The sequence below is a fragment of the Scomber scombrus genome, unplaced genomic scaffold (genome assembly GCF_963691925.1).
Source record: "Scomber scombrus unplaced genomic scaffold, fScoSco1.1 SCAFFOLD_477, whole genome shotgun sequence".
Lineage (NCBI taxonomy): Eukaryota > Metazoa > Chordata > Actinopteri > Scombriformes > Scombridae > Scomber > Scomber scombrus.
Window position 1 is genome coordinate 1 of NW_026910247.1, and position 15,648 is coordinate 15,648.

The window sequence follows — 15,648 nt, forward strand, 5'->3', positions numbered from 1 at the left end:
AGGAAGGGAGGAAATAAGGAAGGAAGGAAGGAGGGATGAAAAGAGGAAGGAAGTAAGGAAAGGAAAGAAGGAAGGGAGGAAGGAAGTGAGGAAAGAAGAAGGGAGGAAGGAAAGGTGGAAGGAAAAGGTGGAAGGAAGGAAGGAAGGGAGGAAAGAAGGAAGGAAGGAATGAGGAAGGAAGGAAGGAAAGGAGTAAGGAGGGAGGGAGGAAAAGAGGAAGGAAGTAAGGAGAGAAGGAAGGGAGGAAGGAAAGGAAGGAAGGAAAGGTGGAAGGGAAGGAAGGAAGGGAGGAGGAAAGAAGGAAGGAAGGAATGAAGAAGGAAGGAAGGAAAGGAGTAAGGAGGGAGGGAAGGAAAGAGGAGGAAGGAAGGAAGGAGGAAGGAAGGGAGGAAGGAAGGAGGAAGGAAGGAAGGAAGGAAGGAAGGAAGGAAGGAAGGAAGGAAGGAAGGAGAAGAGGAGAGGAAGTGAGGAAAGAAGTATGGAAAGAGGAGGAGGGGAGCAGAAGAAAGAGGAAGGAGAGCAGGAAGGAGGGAAGGAGGAACGAAGGAAATTTAAAGAAAAAGGGAGGAAGGAAGGAAAGGAGGAAGGAAGGAAGGAAGGAAGGAAGGACGAAGAGGAAGAACCGAAGGAAGTCGTTCTGTCGAAGGCAGGAGGAAGGAAGTGAGGAAAAGTCTTATGGCCTCCCTGCCCGCAAAGACATCTTCCCTCTGGTCGGTCTCCCCTTCGTGCCTTCCGACCTTGCGTCCGTTGCCTTCCGTTCGGGCGCAGGACGGGCCCCGGACAAGGAACAGTCAAAAGAGACCCTGTCATTAACCCGGGAGGACGACAGGAGGATTAATACCAACAAAACAATCTCAACTCAAAGTCCAGTTTTATCACCTGAGCAGACTGAGTTTGCTCAACAGTCTGGAGCTGTGATGACGAGTCGGTTAAGTGTTTAAGTCGATTTAGTCAGAGGCTGATTATTGATCAATAATTAATGATTAATGATTAATGATTAATGATTCATGATTCATGATTAATGATTCATGATTAATGATTCATGATTAATGATTAATGAGTAACTAATCCAGATAGTCTCTTCTGTATAAGGCTCAACTCAAATGTGTTAATGTGTAAACATGTTGCTTCACTTGTGTTTTGGAGCTTTCTGGTGCAGAGGAATATGAGTCTGTATATAATAAGATATATGAAGCTTTGGACACAAACTCAACACTTGTTAGTAGAGTTGAGTGTTGGTTGGGTCTTTATGATAATATAATAATATAATAATATAATAATATAGTCTGGATGATAGAAGCAACCGGAGCTGTTAAATAACTGTGTTTGAAACTCCAGATGTGTCTTTACATGTGAGGACATTTAGATGAGATGGGAACTTTTTACTATATTCTTATGTTTGGGAGCTTTGTGGTACAGAGGAATAGGATATATAATGAGATATACGAGGCTTTGGAGACAACCACAGTCTCTGTCAGCAGTTATAATGTGACGATGAAGCTGTTGAATAACTGTGTTTGAACTCTCAGCCTGCAGGTATGATGTTTGTCTTTCTTCCTGCTGAGGATTGTTTCCATGTGTAAACTGTATAACCTGAGGCTGCAGGTATGACCGAGCAGCCAGACACACCCTGAGCCTCAGACACACACACACACACACACACACACACACACACACACACACACACACACACACACACACACACACACACACACACACACACAAACACACACACACACACACTTACTCACACACACGTAGACACACACATTATGATCCATCACACACACCCCAGACAATATACCTGGTTACACTTTCCCCACTGCTGACCTGCAGAAACACAGCGCCGCAGGCCAGGACTACACACACACACACACACACACACACACACACACACACACAGCCACACCCTGGCAACACCACACCCTGAACACACACACACACACACACACACGTACACCTTACCAACACCTGGCTGGATCTGAGCCAAACGCTGCGTTACTCAACACTGAGTTTACATTGTGTGAAATATCTGAGATCAGATTTATGTTCAACACTTTAACTCATGTAACTCAGAGGCAGAAGAAGAAGAAGAAGAAGAGCTCAGTGTACTTTGGATGTTGAATCTGTCTTTGATTGTTGCTGAAATATTGGATCATTTGAACATTTATTGAAATGAAAGCATGTGAGAAGTTTAGAGGGAAACATCACTATTTGGTGGAGCTGTTAACAACTCATAGACATCTGAGATGTGAGCCGACTACACACTGCTGTCTGGTTTCATCTTTAACAATGTGTTGTATTTATAAAGCTTGTTATATTATCCATTGTGTCAAATCTGCATCTGAAAAGTAACTAAAGCTGTAAATAAATGTAGTGGAGTAGAAAGTAAAATATTTCCCTCTGAGATGTAGAAAGTAGCATCACATGGAAATACTAACAGTAAAGTACAAGTACCTCTAACTGTACTACAGTAAAATACAAGTACCTCAAACTGTACTACAGTAAAGTACAAGTACCTCAAACTGTACTACAGTAAAGTACAAGTACCTCAAACTGTACTACAGTAAAATACAAGTACCTCAAACTGTACTACAGTAAAGTACAAATACCTCAAACTGTACTACAGTAAAGTACAAGTACCTCAAACTGTACTGCAGTAAAGTACAAATACCTCAAACTATACTACAGTAAAAGTACAAGTACCTCAAACTATACTACAGTAAAGTACAAGTACCTCTAACTGTAATACAGTAAAGTATAATTACCTCAAACTGTACTACAGTAAAGTACAAGTACCTCAAACTATACTTAAATACAGTACTTGAGTAAACGTAATTAGTTACTTTTCATCACTGTTAATGTGTTAAAATCACTGATCAATACAAACCAAACTGTACTACAGTATATCTATCTATCTCTACAAGTGTAAATCCTGCATTCAGTGTCGCCACCTGGTGGCCAGAGAGCAGAACTACTGAAAATATGACAAACACATTTAGTTGTGTGTAAATGTAGAAATAAATCATTTATTTATTACTAACATCTATTTACAGCATTTATGACATTAATTATCTACATTAGGACTCAGTGAGACAGCAGAAGGTTCATGTTTGTTGGTGCAGTTTAGATTCAGCAGCATCTCTATCTGGGACGGACCTCTGAATATAAACTAGACCTCTGACATCCTGAGAGCCTGATACTGGTCTGAGATCATCAAACCAGTTCCTCCTGCTGCTGGTCCTGGTCTTAGATCATCGAACCAGTTCCTCCTGCTGCTGGTCCTGGTTCCAGTTCTGTGAGCAGACTGGATCAGACTGTCCACATATGAGCAGTCGGATGTCTCTGTAATGTAAATAAAGCCTCTTTATGTTGTTTTTATATCCATGTCTGCACCTTATTTTATTTCTGATATATTCTGTATTTGTTCTTAATCATCATCATCATCATCATCATCATCACTGCTCTGTTTTAATTCTTATTTTTTACTGTCAACCATGTAGAAAGTAGAATTACATGGAAATACTACATTAAAGTACAAGTACCTCAAACTGTACTACAGTAAAGTACAAGTACCTCAAACTGTACTGCAGTAAAGTACAAGTACCTCAAACTGTACTGCAGTAAAGTACAAGTACCTCAAACTGTACTACAGTAATGTACAAGTACTTCAAACTGTACTACAGTAAAGTACAAGTACCTCAAACTGTACTACAGTAAAGTACAAGTACATCTAACTGTACTACAGTAAAGTACAAAGTACCTCAAACTGTACTGCAGTAAAGTACAAGTACCTCAAACTGTACTGCAGTAAAGTACAAGTACCTCAAACTGTGTACTACAGTAAAGTACAAGTACCTCAAACTGTACTGCAGTAAAGTACAAGTACCTCAAACTGTACTACAGTAAAGTACAAGTACCTCAAACTGTACTGCAGTAAAGTACAAGTACCTCAAACTGTACTACAGTAAAGTACAAGTACCTCTAACTGTACTACAGTAAAGTACAAGTACCTCAAACTGTACTACAGTAAAGTACTAGTACCTCTAACTGTACTACAGTAAAGTACAAGTACCTCAAACTGTACTACAGTAAAGTACAAGTACCTCAAACTGTACTACAGTAAAGTACAAGTACCTCAAACTGTACTGCAGTAAAGTACAAGTACCTCAAACTGTACTGCAGTAAAGTACAAATACCTCAAACTGTACTGCAGTAAAGTACAAGTACCTCAAACTGTACTGCAGTAAAGTACAAATACCTCAAACTGTACTGCAGTAAAGTACAAGTACCTCAAACTGTACTGCAGTGAGTTCATCCTCCTGCCAGCAGGCGGCGCTGCAGCATTAATAAACCGGATCTCTAACCGGCGGTGAACCGTTGATTCGAGGCAACGGATTACTGACGGCTATATTTCTTTCCCTAGGATGGTAAAGGAATAACCCGCCCTATCCTGCCTCTGATTGGCTCACCCTGACATTCCACCTGACTCTAACCAATCCCAAGCAACGGAGGCAGAGGGAACTAGCCAATCAGAGGCAGAGTACGGCCTGTTAATCCTTTGCCATCCTGTGAATCAATAGGAAGAGAAACTGTGTTACAGTTGGTGCAGATCTGCTGGAGTCTGGTCCAGTTTGTGAGTAATTAATTTAATGTTTCTAATTATTATAGTTAATGGCATTAAATGGGTTTTACAGGCTTTAATAATGCATGTTTAAAGGTCAGAACCGAGCCGGTAATTCAACGCTATCAAAGGCTAACGGTAGTTTAGCTGCAAACGTTACCGTCAGTTAAAAAAACAATATAATATTAATTAATTAAGATTAAAATACAACTCAGCTGCTGACATACATTCTAGCTTTGGTCGACCTTTTTAAAATATATATATTTAAAGATATTCGGTTTAAATTTGGCCGTTAAGTCCAAACCAGACTCCATTAAAAAAAACAAGCAATTTAACCAGTTTCCAGTCTCTGTTTTTATACACTAGTCTCTACACATCTGCTAAATTAACACCCTGATTTACGGTTTTATGTTTTTATTTATATGCCGAATGTGACTGAAGGTTGTCATTGATTAGTAGAAATAATATAAAGTTATATTAATGCAGTCAATTTAGTGTTTTTGCTCATAAAGCAGAAAAAATACTGATTTCTGGTTGAAGTTTGGTTCCCATATTATCTGTGATTTACCTCAAACTGTACTACAGTAAAGTACAAGTACCTCAAACTGTACTACAGTAAAGTACAAGTACCTCAAACTGTACTACAGTGAAGTACAAGTACCTCTAACTGTACTACAGTAAAGTACAAGTACCTCTAACTGTACTACAGTAAAGTACAAGTACCTCAAACTGTACTACAGTAAAGTACAAGTACCTCAAACTGTACTACAGTAAAGTACAAGTACCTCAAACTGTACTACAGTAAAGTACAAGTACCTTTAACTGTACTACAGTAAAGTACAAGTACCTTTAACAGTACTACAGTAAAGTACAAGTACCTCTAACTGTACTGCAGTAAAGTACAAGTACCTTTAACTGTACTACAGTAAAGTACAAGTACCTCTAACTGTACTACAGTAAAGTACAAGTACCTCTAACTGTACTGCAGTAAAGTACAAGTACCTTTAACTGTACTACAGTAAAGTACAAGTACCTCAAACTGTACTACAGTAAAGTACAAGTACCTCTAACTAGGGAGTTACTGGGAGGTACAGTGAGCTACTAGGAGTTACTGAGAGCTACTGGGAGTTACTAGGAGGTACAGGGAGGTAATGGGAGCTACTAGGAGGTACTGGGAGGTACTGGGAGCTTATGTGATCTAATGGGAAGTAATGGAAGCTACTGGGAGCTGCTTGGAGCTACTGGGAGTTACTGGGAGCTACTGGGAGTTACTGGGAGCTACTGGGAGCTACTGTTAGTTAATTGGAGCTACTGGGAGGTACAGGGAGCTGCTGGGAGCTACTTGGAGGTACAGGGGGCTGCTGGGAGCTACTGGGAGTTACTGGGAGTTACTGGGAGGTACAGGGAGCTGCTGGGAGCTACTTGGAGGTACAGGGGGCTGCTGGGAGCTACTGGGAGGTACAGGGGGCTACTGGGAGGAACTGGGAGTTAATTGGAGCCACTGGGAGTTAATGGGATTTACTGGGAGCTGTGGTGTTGTGTCTGATGGCTGATAGTATGAGTTCAGGTTCTGAATGAATGAGTTAATTAACTGATGTGAGTTTCTCATGGACATTTTTCAGAGTGAAGAGTCTTCAGAGGAGGAAACTCCGCCTCCAGTCCGTCCATCATGGCGGACATCAAGAACTTCCTTTATGCCTGGTGTGGAAAGAAGAAGCTGACTCCCAGCTACGACATCCGAGCCGCAGGCAACAAGAACCGCCCAAAGTTCATGTGTGAGGTGAGTTCATGTCACTTCTTATTTATGAGTTTTTGCTTTTTCACAACACGGAGAACAAAATAAACCAAACACACTGCAGCTCACAGGAGAGATTCACATGCAGGTCAGTCTGTGTAACTAATGGAGCTTTTCCACTATACAGTTCTAGCTCTACTCGACTCGGTTTGGTACCAGGAACCTTTTCCATTACTATAGTTCCTCCTCAACGTGAGCGGGGTCGTCATAGCAACGCTGTGTTAAACTGCCGTGACTTTGTTTAATACGCGACACAAACACATAACCAATGGAGGACATGGAGGTAGTGGTGTACTTGCTGCTGTATGAGGCTTTCTGTCTCACACAAAGCAAGAGAAGAGAAACTAATCTCTGTAACGCTGTTGTTGGTTTTTAAAAATGGCGGGTTTGATTCTTGTGTTGGACGGCTCATGACTCTTCCAGTGACTCTCTGACCAATCAGTGGCCGGCAGTCTGATGACGTCACATTTAGTATCGGCTCGGCTCGCTTGGAACCTCGGCAGAGCAGGTACTAAAAAAGTACCAGGTACCAGGTACTATCCCTGATGGAGACCCAGAGAAAACCGAGTAGAGTCGAGCCGAGTCGTGCTGGAACTGTGTAGTGGAAAAGCGCCATAAGACAGGAGAGAAAATGAACCTGGTGGATCACAGCACACTACAACACAGTATAATACAGTTTAATCAGGTCCAAGTATTACACCTCTCCTTCCTAATATGATCAATAAAAGCAACCATAAGACAATCTGATGGTCTGTCTGTGCATTACATTCCTCATACAAGTGCTAAACATTGACCTAAAAGTTAAATGGGTTCAATAGATTTTGGTTTGTGACACAAAGTGAGAACTATAAAGGGTTAAAGCTGGTTCTCTGTGGTGATGGTTTTATATTTAATGTGTGCTGCTGCTTCTCCTCTGTGTATTCTAACCCTAACCCCACCCCCCACCCCCCTCCCCCTGCTGCAGGTCCGAGTCGACACCTATAACTACACCGGGATGGGAAACTCCACCAACAAGAAAGACGCTCAGACCAACGCGGCTCGAGACTTCGTCAACTATCTGGTCCGACTCGGAGACTGCAGAAGTCCCAGCAGCCGGGGGTCAGAACAGCTTCTTTTACTTTTATTGTAACAAAGTATTTTTACTGCAGTAAAGTATGTGAATACTTCTTCTACCACTGACAGATATTCAGTTTACTATAATTTAAGACAAAGAAAAGCAGCATCATGTTTGTAAAGATGAAACCAGAATAATTAAATGATGATATGAGCTTTCCAACACATGATATAAAAAGCTGTGTTTTGTATATCGGCTTATTGATTGATTGATTGATTGATTGATTGATTTATTCTTTGCAGCCTGGCATCCCAGAATGTGATCAGCCTGACGGAGGAGGAGGAGGAGGAGGAGGAGGGAGGAAACGGAGGCTTCGGTAACCTTCCTCCCAGTGGTCCTCTGCCTCCTCACCTTGTAGTGAAGATTGAGAAAGGTAACATCATCATCATCATCATCATCATCATCACACATGAATTAATGAGACTTTTAAAACCTGATAATGTAAAAAAAAAAAAAAACCCTCATAACTCAATTATTATGGTTCTGCAAAATAAGGTGAACCCAATAATATAATAATTTATTGCATCATCGGTACAGAGATTACTACATTATTGGGAAATGCACTTTATTACATCATCAGGTTCTATTACATCATCAGGTTCTATTACATCATCAGGTTCTATTACATTATCAGGTTCTATTACATCATCAGGTTCTACAGGATGCATCCAAACTAAATCTGACACTGAGACAGGAGACGTGTTTTTACCTACTTTGATCTAAACATTAAATCTCTGTTTGTTAGACGACAGCAGCTCCGGTCCGGTTCCAGGAGTGACTGGGTTGGGTTACTCTGGAGGAGGAGGAGCAGGAGGAGGAGCAAGAGGAGGAGGAGGTCAGTGGGAGCAAGGAGCAGCAGAAGGAGGTCAGTGGGAGCGAGGAGCCAACCTGAAGGAGTACTACGCCAAGAGAGACGAGCAGGAAGCTCAGGCGGTACGATCCAGTTCATTTCAAACCTCACGACACACAGAATCCGTTAAAAAGTAAAATATTAAGAGTTTCACTATTAAAGCAGACGTTTGTTTCCTCTCTGCAGACTCTGGAGTCGGAGGGAGGTCGACCTGAACGCTAACCTGCACGGTAACTGGACGCTGGAGAACGCCAAAGCCCGTCTGAACCAGTTCTTCCAGAAGGAGGAAAACCAGCGCTGAGTATAAATACAGCCAAGTGGGACCGGACCACAACAGGTCTGGTTCTGGAGACGCCACTACGCTTTCAATACCTGCAGGAAATGAACCCAAATCCAACCTGACGCTGCAGCCGGTTCAGGCTCGTTAGACACGTTTTAGCGGATCTGTGATGTTAGAAGTTCAGTTATTGATTATTCTGTTTATCATAAACTTAATCACAAGCTAAGAAATCCAAAATGTTAGATTCACTTTTTGGGATTCCTTTATTGAAGATTTTGGTAATCATCATTTTAATTTCAAATTAGTTATTCAGGTCATTTTCCGGGTTTAGTTCCCAAATTTAATTCCGGAGTTTGGTTCCCAAATGTAATTCCTAAGCTTAGTTCCAGCGTTTAGTTCCCAAAATTTAGTTCCAAAATTTAGTTCCTGCGTTTAGTTCCCAAATTTAGTTCCTGCGTTTAGTTCCCAAATTTAGTTCCTGAGTTTAGTTCCCAAATTTAGTTCCTGAGTTTAGTTCCCAAATTTAGTTCAAAAATTTAGTTCCTGCGTTTAGTTCCCAAATTTTAGTTCCTGAGTTTAGTTCCAAAATTTAGTTCCTGCGTTTAGTTCCCAAATTTAGTTCCAAAATTTAGTTTCCTGCGTTTAGTTCCCAAATTTAGTTCCCAAATTTAGTTCCTGAGTTTAGTTCCCAAATTTCATTCCTACGCTTAGTTCCCTAAATTTCATTCCTGAGTTTAGTTCCCAAATTTCATTCTTAGGCTTAGTTCCCAAATTTAGTTCCCAGATGTAATTCCTCTGGCTCTTTGGTTCTTGGTGTTTTTCACTCTGACTTTGAGTCTTTTCCGTGTTTGAAGCCTTTTAACAGCTTTTACTTCCTCGTCAGGTTGGATTTGGACGTTTCCATCAAACAGTGTAAAATAATAAATGTTGATAAATTCAGTTAAAATCTAAAAGAGAAAAGAGACCAATAACATGATCGAATGGTCTGTAAATATAAGATGTTATTATAGATTCCTCTTTGGCTCAGTGAGTTGATGCAGAGAACTTTTATTTCAGGGAGTTTAAATGTGATTAAATCCAGCAGGACGGCGATGAATGATTCAGGTTATAAAACAGTTGAATATCTTAAAGTGATCCATGGCTTGGTGTTCAGATGGTCTCGTATGTTTTTCTGCCGGACTGCCGTAAACCCAGAGACCTCCGGAGTGTGTCGGCTACACCAGAGAGATCTCACTGATGAAAGCAGACAGCAGCACACTCACCAGCTCAATCCTGGATAAGAAACAAAGCTTTAGAAAATCTGGAACATTTATAAAGTATTTAAAAAAGAGCTTTTTCAACACTTCTTTTAAATCTGTAAAATAGTCCAATAATCCTCTTTATATGAGAGTTTAAGAGTTAACAGTGATTTCCTTTAACCCTCCTGTTGTCTTCGAGTCAAAGAAGGGAGGGAGGGAGGAAGGAAGGAGGGAGGGAGGGAGGGAGGGAGGGAGGGAGGAGGGAAGAGAAGAGGGAGGGAGGAAAGGAAGGAAGGACGGAGGAAATAAGGAAGGGAGGGAGGAAGGAAGGAAGGACGAAGGAAGGAAGGTAGGATGGAGGGAGGGAGGAGAAAAGGAAGGAGGGAGGGAGAAAGGAAAAGAGGAAGGTAGGAAGGAAGAAAGGAATGAAGGAGGACGGAAGGAAGGACGGAGGAAAAGGAGGGAGGGAGAAAGGAAAAGAGAAAGGAAGGAAGGAGGGAAGGGAGGAAGGAAGGAAGGAAGGAAGGGCGGAGGAAAAGAAGGAGGGAGGGAGAGAAAGGAAAAGAGGAAAGAAGGAAGGTAGGAAGGAAGGAATGAAGGAGGGAAGGGAGGAAAGAAGGGAGGAAGGAAGAGAGGAAAGAAGGAACAGTCAGACGGGGGTCAGTTTGACCCCTGGAGGATCGACAGGAAGCTTAATAAAAGCTGAGCGGCATTGAGCTGGTGAATCAGGCTAGAAGCAGGTTGTGTGATAGTTAGGAGAGGAAACGCCGCGGTGACGCCAGAACTCACAACCTCACTGAAGGAAGACATGGGACGGCGTTTAGGCGCACTAAAGCTCTCCCATGGGTGCAGCTCGGAGGCCGGTTGTGATTTCTGGTGTCGCTGTTCCACCGCAGGGCCGAGAGCAGCCGGGAGGACGACTAACCGGTCCATCGGTGTTTATTAAAAATCATTATAAAGAAAAAGTCTGGCAGAAAAAACATACGGGCGTCCCACTGAGAGCAAAGCAGGTGAGTTCATACACACACTCCTCCTTCTTATTCACTGCTTTCTGTCAGTTTTACTCCTGGAAACATAAAGAGTGAAGCTGTGATGTTTTGTGTTTGTTTCTGCAGGAGTTTCATAGCAGAGATGCAGCTGTTTGTGAGGCAGCTCGGCAGAAGTAAGACCAATGTTTCTTTCATTTTTTAGGTTTAACCCTTTACATAAAGTTCATATTCTGACTCATAATTAGTCTCTACACTAATTTCACATTCACACATCCCCTCTTCAGTCATTAATAAATGTTTTGATTAATGTTATGGAGGAAAAAAAGACATTCAGAGTCACTGTTTTATAGTCTGGTAGAGCATTTTAAAGATACATGTTTGAATGCTGATTTTTGAGTTTTAAATAAACTAGGGTCAAATTTGTACGTTTGGATGTGTAAAAAAGTGTATCAACTACACAGAAAATTTTTTTATTACCATTTATCTATAATGTGGGTCACATTAGGAAAGTCTGGCTAAAAGAAATGTATATTTGGTGTTAAAATGGGTCAACTTTGACCCTGAACAGTATGTAACGGTTAAAGCAAGGCAGCTTTATTTATAAAGAGCATTTCATACCCAACGGCAACTCAATGTGCTTTATATAAAACAAACATTTAACAGTAAGAATTGGAAATAAAAAAACATAAAAACATGCAAATTGAGAAATAAAAATCAAACCCAATAATAGTAAAAACATGGAAACATTAAAAAATACAGTTAACCCCCCCCCCCCCCCCCACTATTAATTTAAAAAAAAAAAAAAAAAAAGTACAGAAAAATAGAAAAGAGAGAAATAAAACACTAGAATAGAGCATTACATTTAAGGTTGCAGCATAAAATAATGATTTGCTTTAAAATAATTAAAAGGACAAACAGTGCAAATGAAAAATTAAAGGTTTAAACAAACTTTAACATCAACAGAACAAGTAACTTTACATATTTACATATTTAACCCTATCAGATGTTTGTTACTTTAAAGGTAATTCTGAGTAATTCTAATTCCTTTAACCCTCCTGTTGTCCTCGAGTCAAAGAAGGAAGGAGGGAAGGAAAGGAAGAGAGAAGAAGGGAGGGGAAGAAGGAAAGGAAGACAGAAGGAGGGAGGGAAGGAAGGAAGGGAGGGAAGGAAAGGAAGAGAGAAGGAGGGGAGGGAGGAAGGACAGATGGAAGGGAGGATGGAGTGAGGAAGGGAGGAAGGAAGGAAGGACAGACAGAGGAAATAAGGAAGGAAGGGAGGGAGGATAGAAGGGAGGGAGGAAAGGAAAGAAGGAAGGGGAGGAAGGAGGGAAGGAAAGGAACAGAGAAGGGAGGGAGGGAGGAAGGAAAGGAAGGGAGGAAATAAGGAAGGAAGAGGGAAGTGAGGAGGGATGGAGGATAGAATAAAAAGTTCAGTCTTGACATTAATGGAGCCTGAGTGAGTTAAATAAAGATGGCGTCTCCTCTCGTTTCCTCTCGTTTGCTCTGCAGGAGTCACGGCTCGAGAGCACGGCTCCAACAAGAAGCTGGCGGCTCAGTCGTGCGCTCTGTCTCTGGTCCGCCAGCTGTACCACCTGGCAGTCATCGAGGCGTACTCCGGCATCACCAAGAAGAAGGAGGGAGAGAGACTGTAAGCCCAGAAACACCAAACCCTCATTAACAGACCTGCTGCTTTAAATAACGTCTGCTTTAATCTGGAAGTTTGTGTTTGTGTGTCCAGCTGGAGGCGTTCCAGGTCAACGTTTGTCCGGAGCTGCAACAGAAGCTTTCTGCTGTCGTCCAGGAGCTCGGAGTCACCGTCCCCTCACCTGTGAGTCACACGCACGGTTATTATAGGTCAATTAAACCCTGAAAATGACCTCAGTAACTAACTTGAAATTAAAATGAAGAAGGAATGAAATGAGGGAGGGAGGAAGGAAGGGAGGAAGGTAAGAGGGACGGAGGAAAGAAGAAGAAGAAGAAGGAGGGAGGGAGGAAGGAAAGAAAGAGAGAAGGAGGGAGGGGAGGGAGGGAGGACAGACAGAAGGAAGGAAGGAGGAAAGAAGGAACACATTCATACAGACATTATACTGATGGAGATACAACTCAGTTCATACAGTAACGGCTCAGTGAGCATCTCTTGTGGTCGCAAACATAATCCATTTTTTTTCCAGTAATGTAAATACTTGTCCATCCGTAGACTTAGCGAACAGGTCATCCTTTCCATATTATGAATTAGGCATGGGTCGGTATGAGATTCTGACGGTATGATAACCTTAGGCAAAAATATCACGGTTTCACAGTATTATGATTACAGCTCTAAAATGTGTTATTTTGAAACGTCTGTATTGAAAAAGAAAAAAATAAAACTTTTCCATTGAACAGCATTTTATTTTTTAAACAATATGTCACGACATAAATGGATTATTTTTAGAGTGATTAGGTAGTTTTAGTTTAGTTTTTTTTTTTTAGGGCTGGGGCAATATATTGAAATTATATCGATATCGTGACATGAGACTAGATATCGTCTTAGATTTAGGATATCGTAATAGTCTTTTCCTGGTTTTAAAGCTACATTACAGCAAAATATATTATTTTCTGAACTTACCAGATTGTTCTAGCTGTTCTGTTATTAAGCTTTTACCCCACTTTGTCATTATATCCACATTACTGATTATTATTTATCAAACATTTCAGTGTAAATATTTAGTGAAAGCATCAACAGCCATCTCTATATCGATATCGAGGTATTTGGTCTAAAATATCGTGATATTTGATTTTGTCCATATCGCCCAGCTCTAGTTTTTGTAGATTTTTGGGGGCCGATACCGATATTAGGGTATTAAAGAATAACATTTTCCGATATTGATATATTGGCCAATAATTATATGCAACAGAGACTTAATTTTAATAAAAATGATATCAGCGCACTGAAACGGTAAAGCTCACAGGGAATGTGTAAATATTAAACTTTAACTAGGAAAACAGATTAAATAAAATGCTGCATACATAAAGATTATCGGCACATATCGGACGGCATCGCCACCGATATATCCGTGTTATGATGCTGGGTTAGGGTTAGGGTGGATGTGTAAATAAGCAGCTGTTGGACAGATCATAACGTGTTCTGTGTTTCTCTCGTCCAGCCTCAGGACGCCAGCAGTCCGGGTGTCTCTGCTTCAGGGGAAGATCGCCACGTTCGAGCCGTCGCAGCGTCAGACGGGAGCCGGCGTCATCCCCTGGTCGCCTCCGCAGGTCAACTGGAACCCCTGGACCAGCAGCAACATCGACGAGGGACCGCTGGCCTTCGTACGTCTTTAAAATTCATTTTATTCATTTAATCTGAACGTGTGATGCATCAAATTAAAGCTGCAACTAATATATTAACCTTCGTGTTGTTCTCCCGGTTAGAATTCACCCCCGTCTGTTTTGACTGTTCCTTCCTTCCTCCCTTCCTTCTCTCTTTCTTTCCTTCCTCTCTCTTCCCTCCCTTCTTTCCTTCCTTCCTCCCTTCCTCTTTTCCTTTCTGTCTCCCTCCCTCCCTCCTTCCTTCTTTCCTCCGTCCCTCCTACCTTCCTTCCTTCCTTCTTTCCTCTGTCCTTCCCTTCCTTACTTTCCTTCCTCCCTTCCTTCTTTCCTTTCCTCCCTTCCTTCCTCCCCCCCCTTTCCTTCCTTCTTCCTCCCTTCCTTCCACCTTTCCTTCCTTCTTCCTCCCTTCCACCTTTCCTTCCTCCTTCCTCCTTCCTCCCCCCTTCCCTTCCTTCTTCCTCCCTTCCTCCCTCCTTTCCTTCCTTCTTCCTCCCTTCCTCCCTCCTTTCCTTCCTTCTTCCTCGCTTCCTCCCGACTTTCCTTCCTTCTTCCTTCCTTCCTCCCGACTTTCCTTCCTTCTTCCTCCCTTCCTTCCACCTTTCCTTCCTTCTTCCCCCCTTCCATCCTTCATTCCTTCCTCCCTCCCTCCTTCTCTTTTTCTTTCCTTCCTTCCTCCCTCCCTCCTTCTTTCCTTCCCTCCTTCCTCTCTTTCCTTCCTTCCTCCCTTCCTCCCTCCCTCCTTCTCTCTTTCTTTCCTCCCCCTACCTTCCTCCCTTCCTTCTTTCCTCTGTCCTTCTTTCCTTCCTTCCTCTCTTCCTCTTTTCCTTTCTCCCTCCCCTCCCTCCCTTTTTTCCTCCATCCCTCCTTCCTCCCCTCCTTTCCTTCCTTCTTCCTCCCTTCCTCCCTTCCCTCCCTCCTTTCCTTCCTTCTTCCTCCCTTCCTTCCACCTTTCCTTCCTTCTTCCTCCCTTCCTTCCACCTTTCCTTCCTTCTTCCTCCCTTCCTCATCCTTCATTCCTTCCTCCCTTCCTTCCTTCCTTCCTTGACTCGAGGACAACAGGAGGGTTATCAATTAATCTGCAGATGGATTTTATCTATGAAATAGTGGAAAATCCTCATTTTATTTCTCTATTTACTATAACATGTTTTACACATTTTACAATCTGAAACCAACAAATAACTTTTTGAGTTTTAGCGTCGATAACAACTGAAATGTTTCATCAATTATGAAAGAAGCTGCAGGTCGTTTCAGCTTTTCATCAGTTATTGATTTATTGATGTTTCCTGGCAAATATTATTTATTTATTTATTTTGCATGTTTTTACCTGTAATATGACATCAGATGATCCAGAACAGACCAGCAGGTGTTCTATTTATTCTAGGGGAATCTAGCAGGATGGATTCAGTTGGTTGTAATCTGCAAACTCACCACTAGATGGCAGTAAATCTTACAC

General features: G+C 41.8%; 1 protein-coding gene across 1 annotated transcript; it reads left to right on the plus strand.

Moving 5' to 3' along the window:
• Nucleotides 1-4,581: 4,581 nt before the first annotated feature.
• Nucleotides 4,582-14,195, plus strand: LOC133976820 (ATP-dependent RNA helicase A protein-like; the record flags this gene model as incomplete). Its single annotated transcript, XM_062415018.1, is given in 12 exon segments — nt 4,582-4,636; nt 6,247-6,404; nt 7,384-7,517; nt 7,776-7,906; nt 8,279-8,466; nt 8,570-8,584; nt 8,586-8,669; nt 8,671-8,720; nt 11,017-11,063; nt 12,399-12,537; nt 12,571-12,717; nt 14,033-14,195. Coding segments are annotated over 11 exon segments (1,209 nt in total), but the record flags the coding sequence as incomplete, so codon positions are not given.
• Between the last annotated feature and the right edge of the window lie 1,453 nt (nt 14,196-15,648).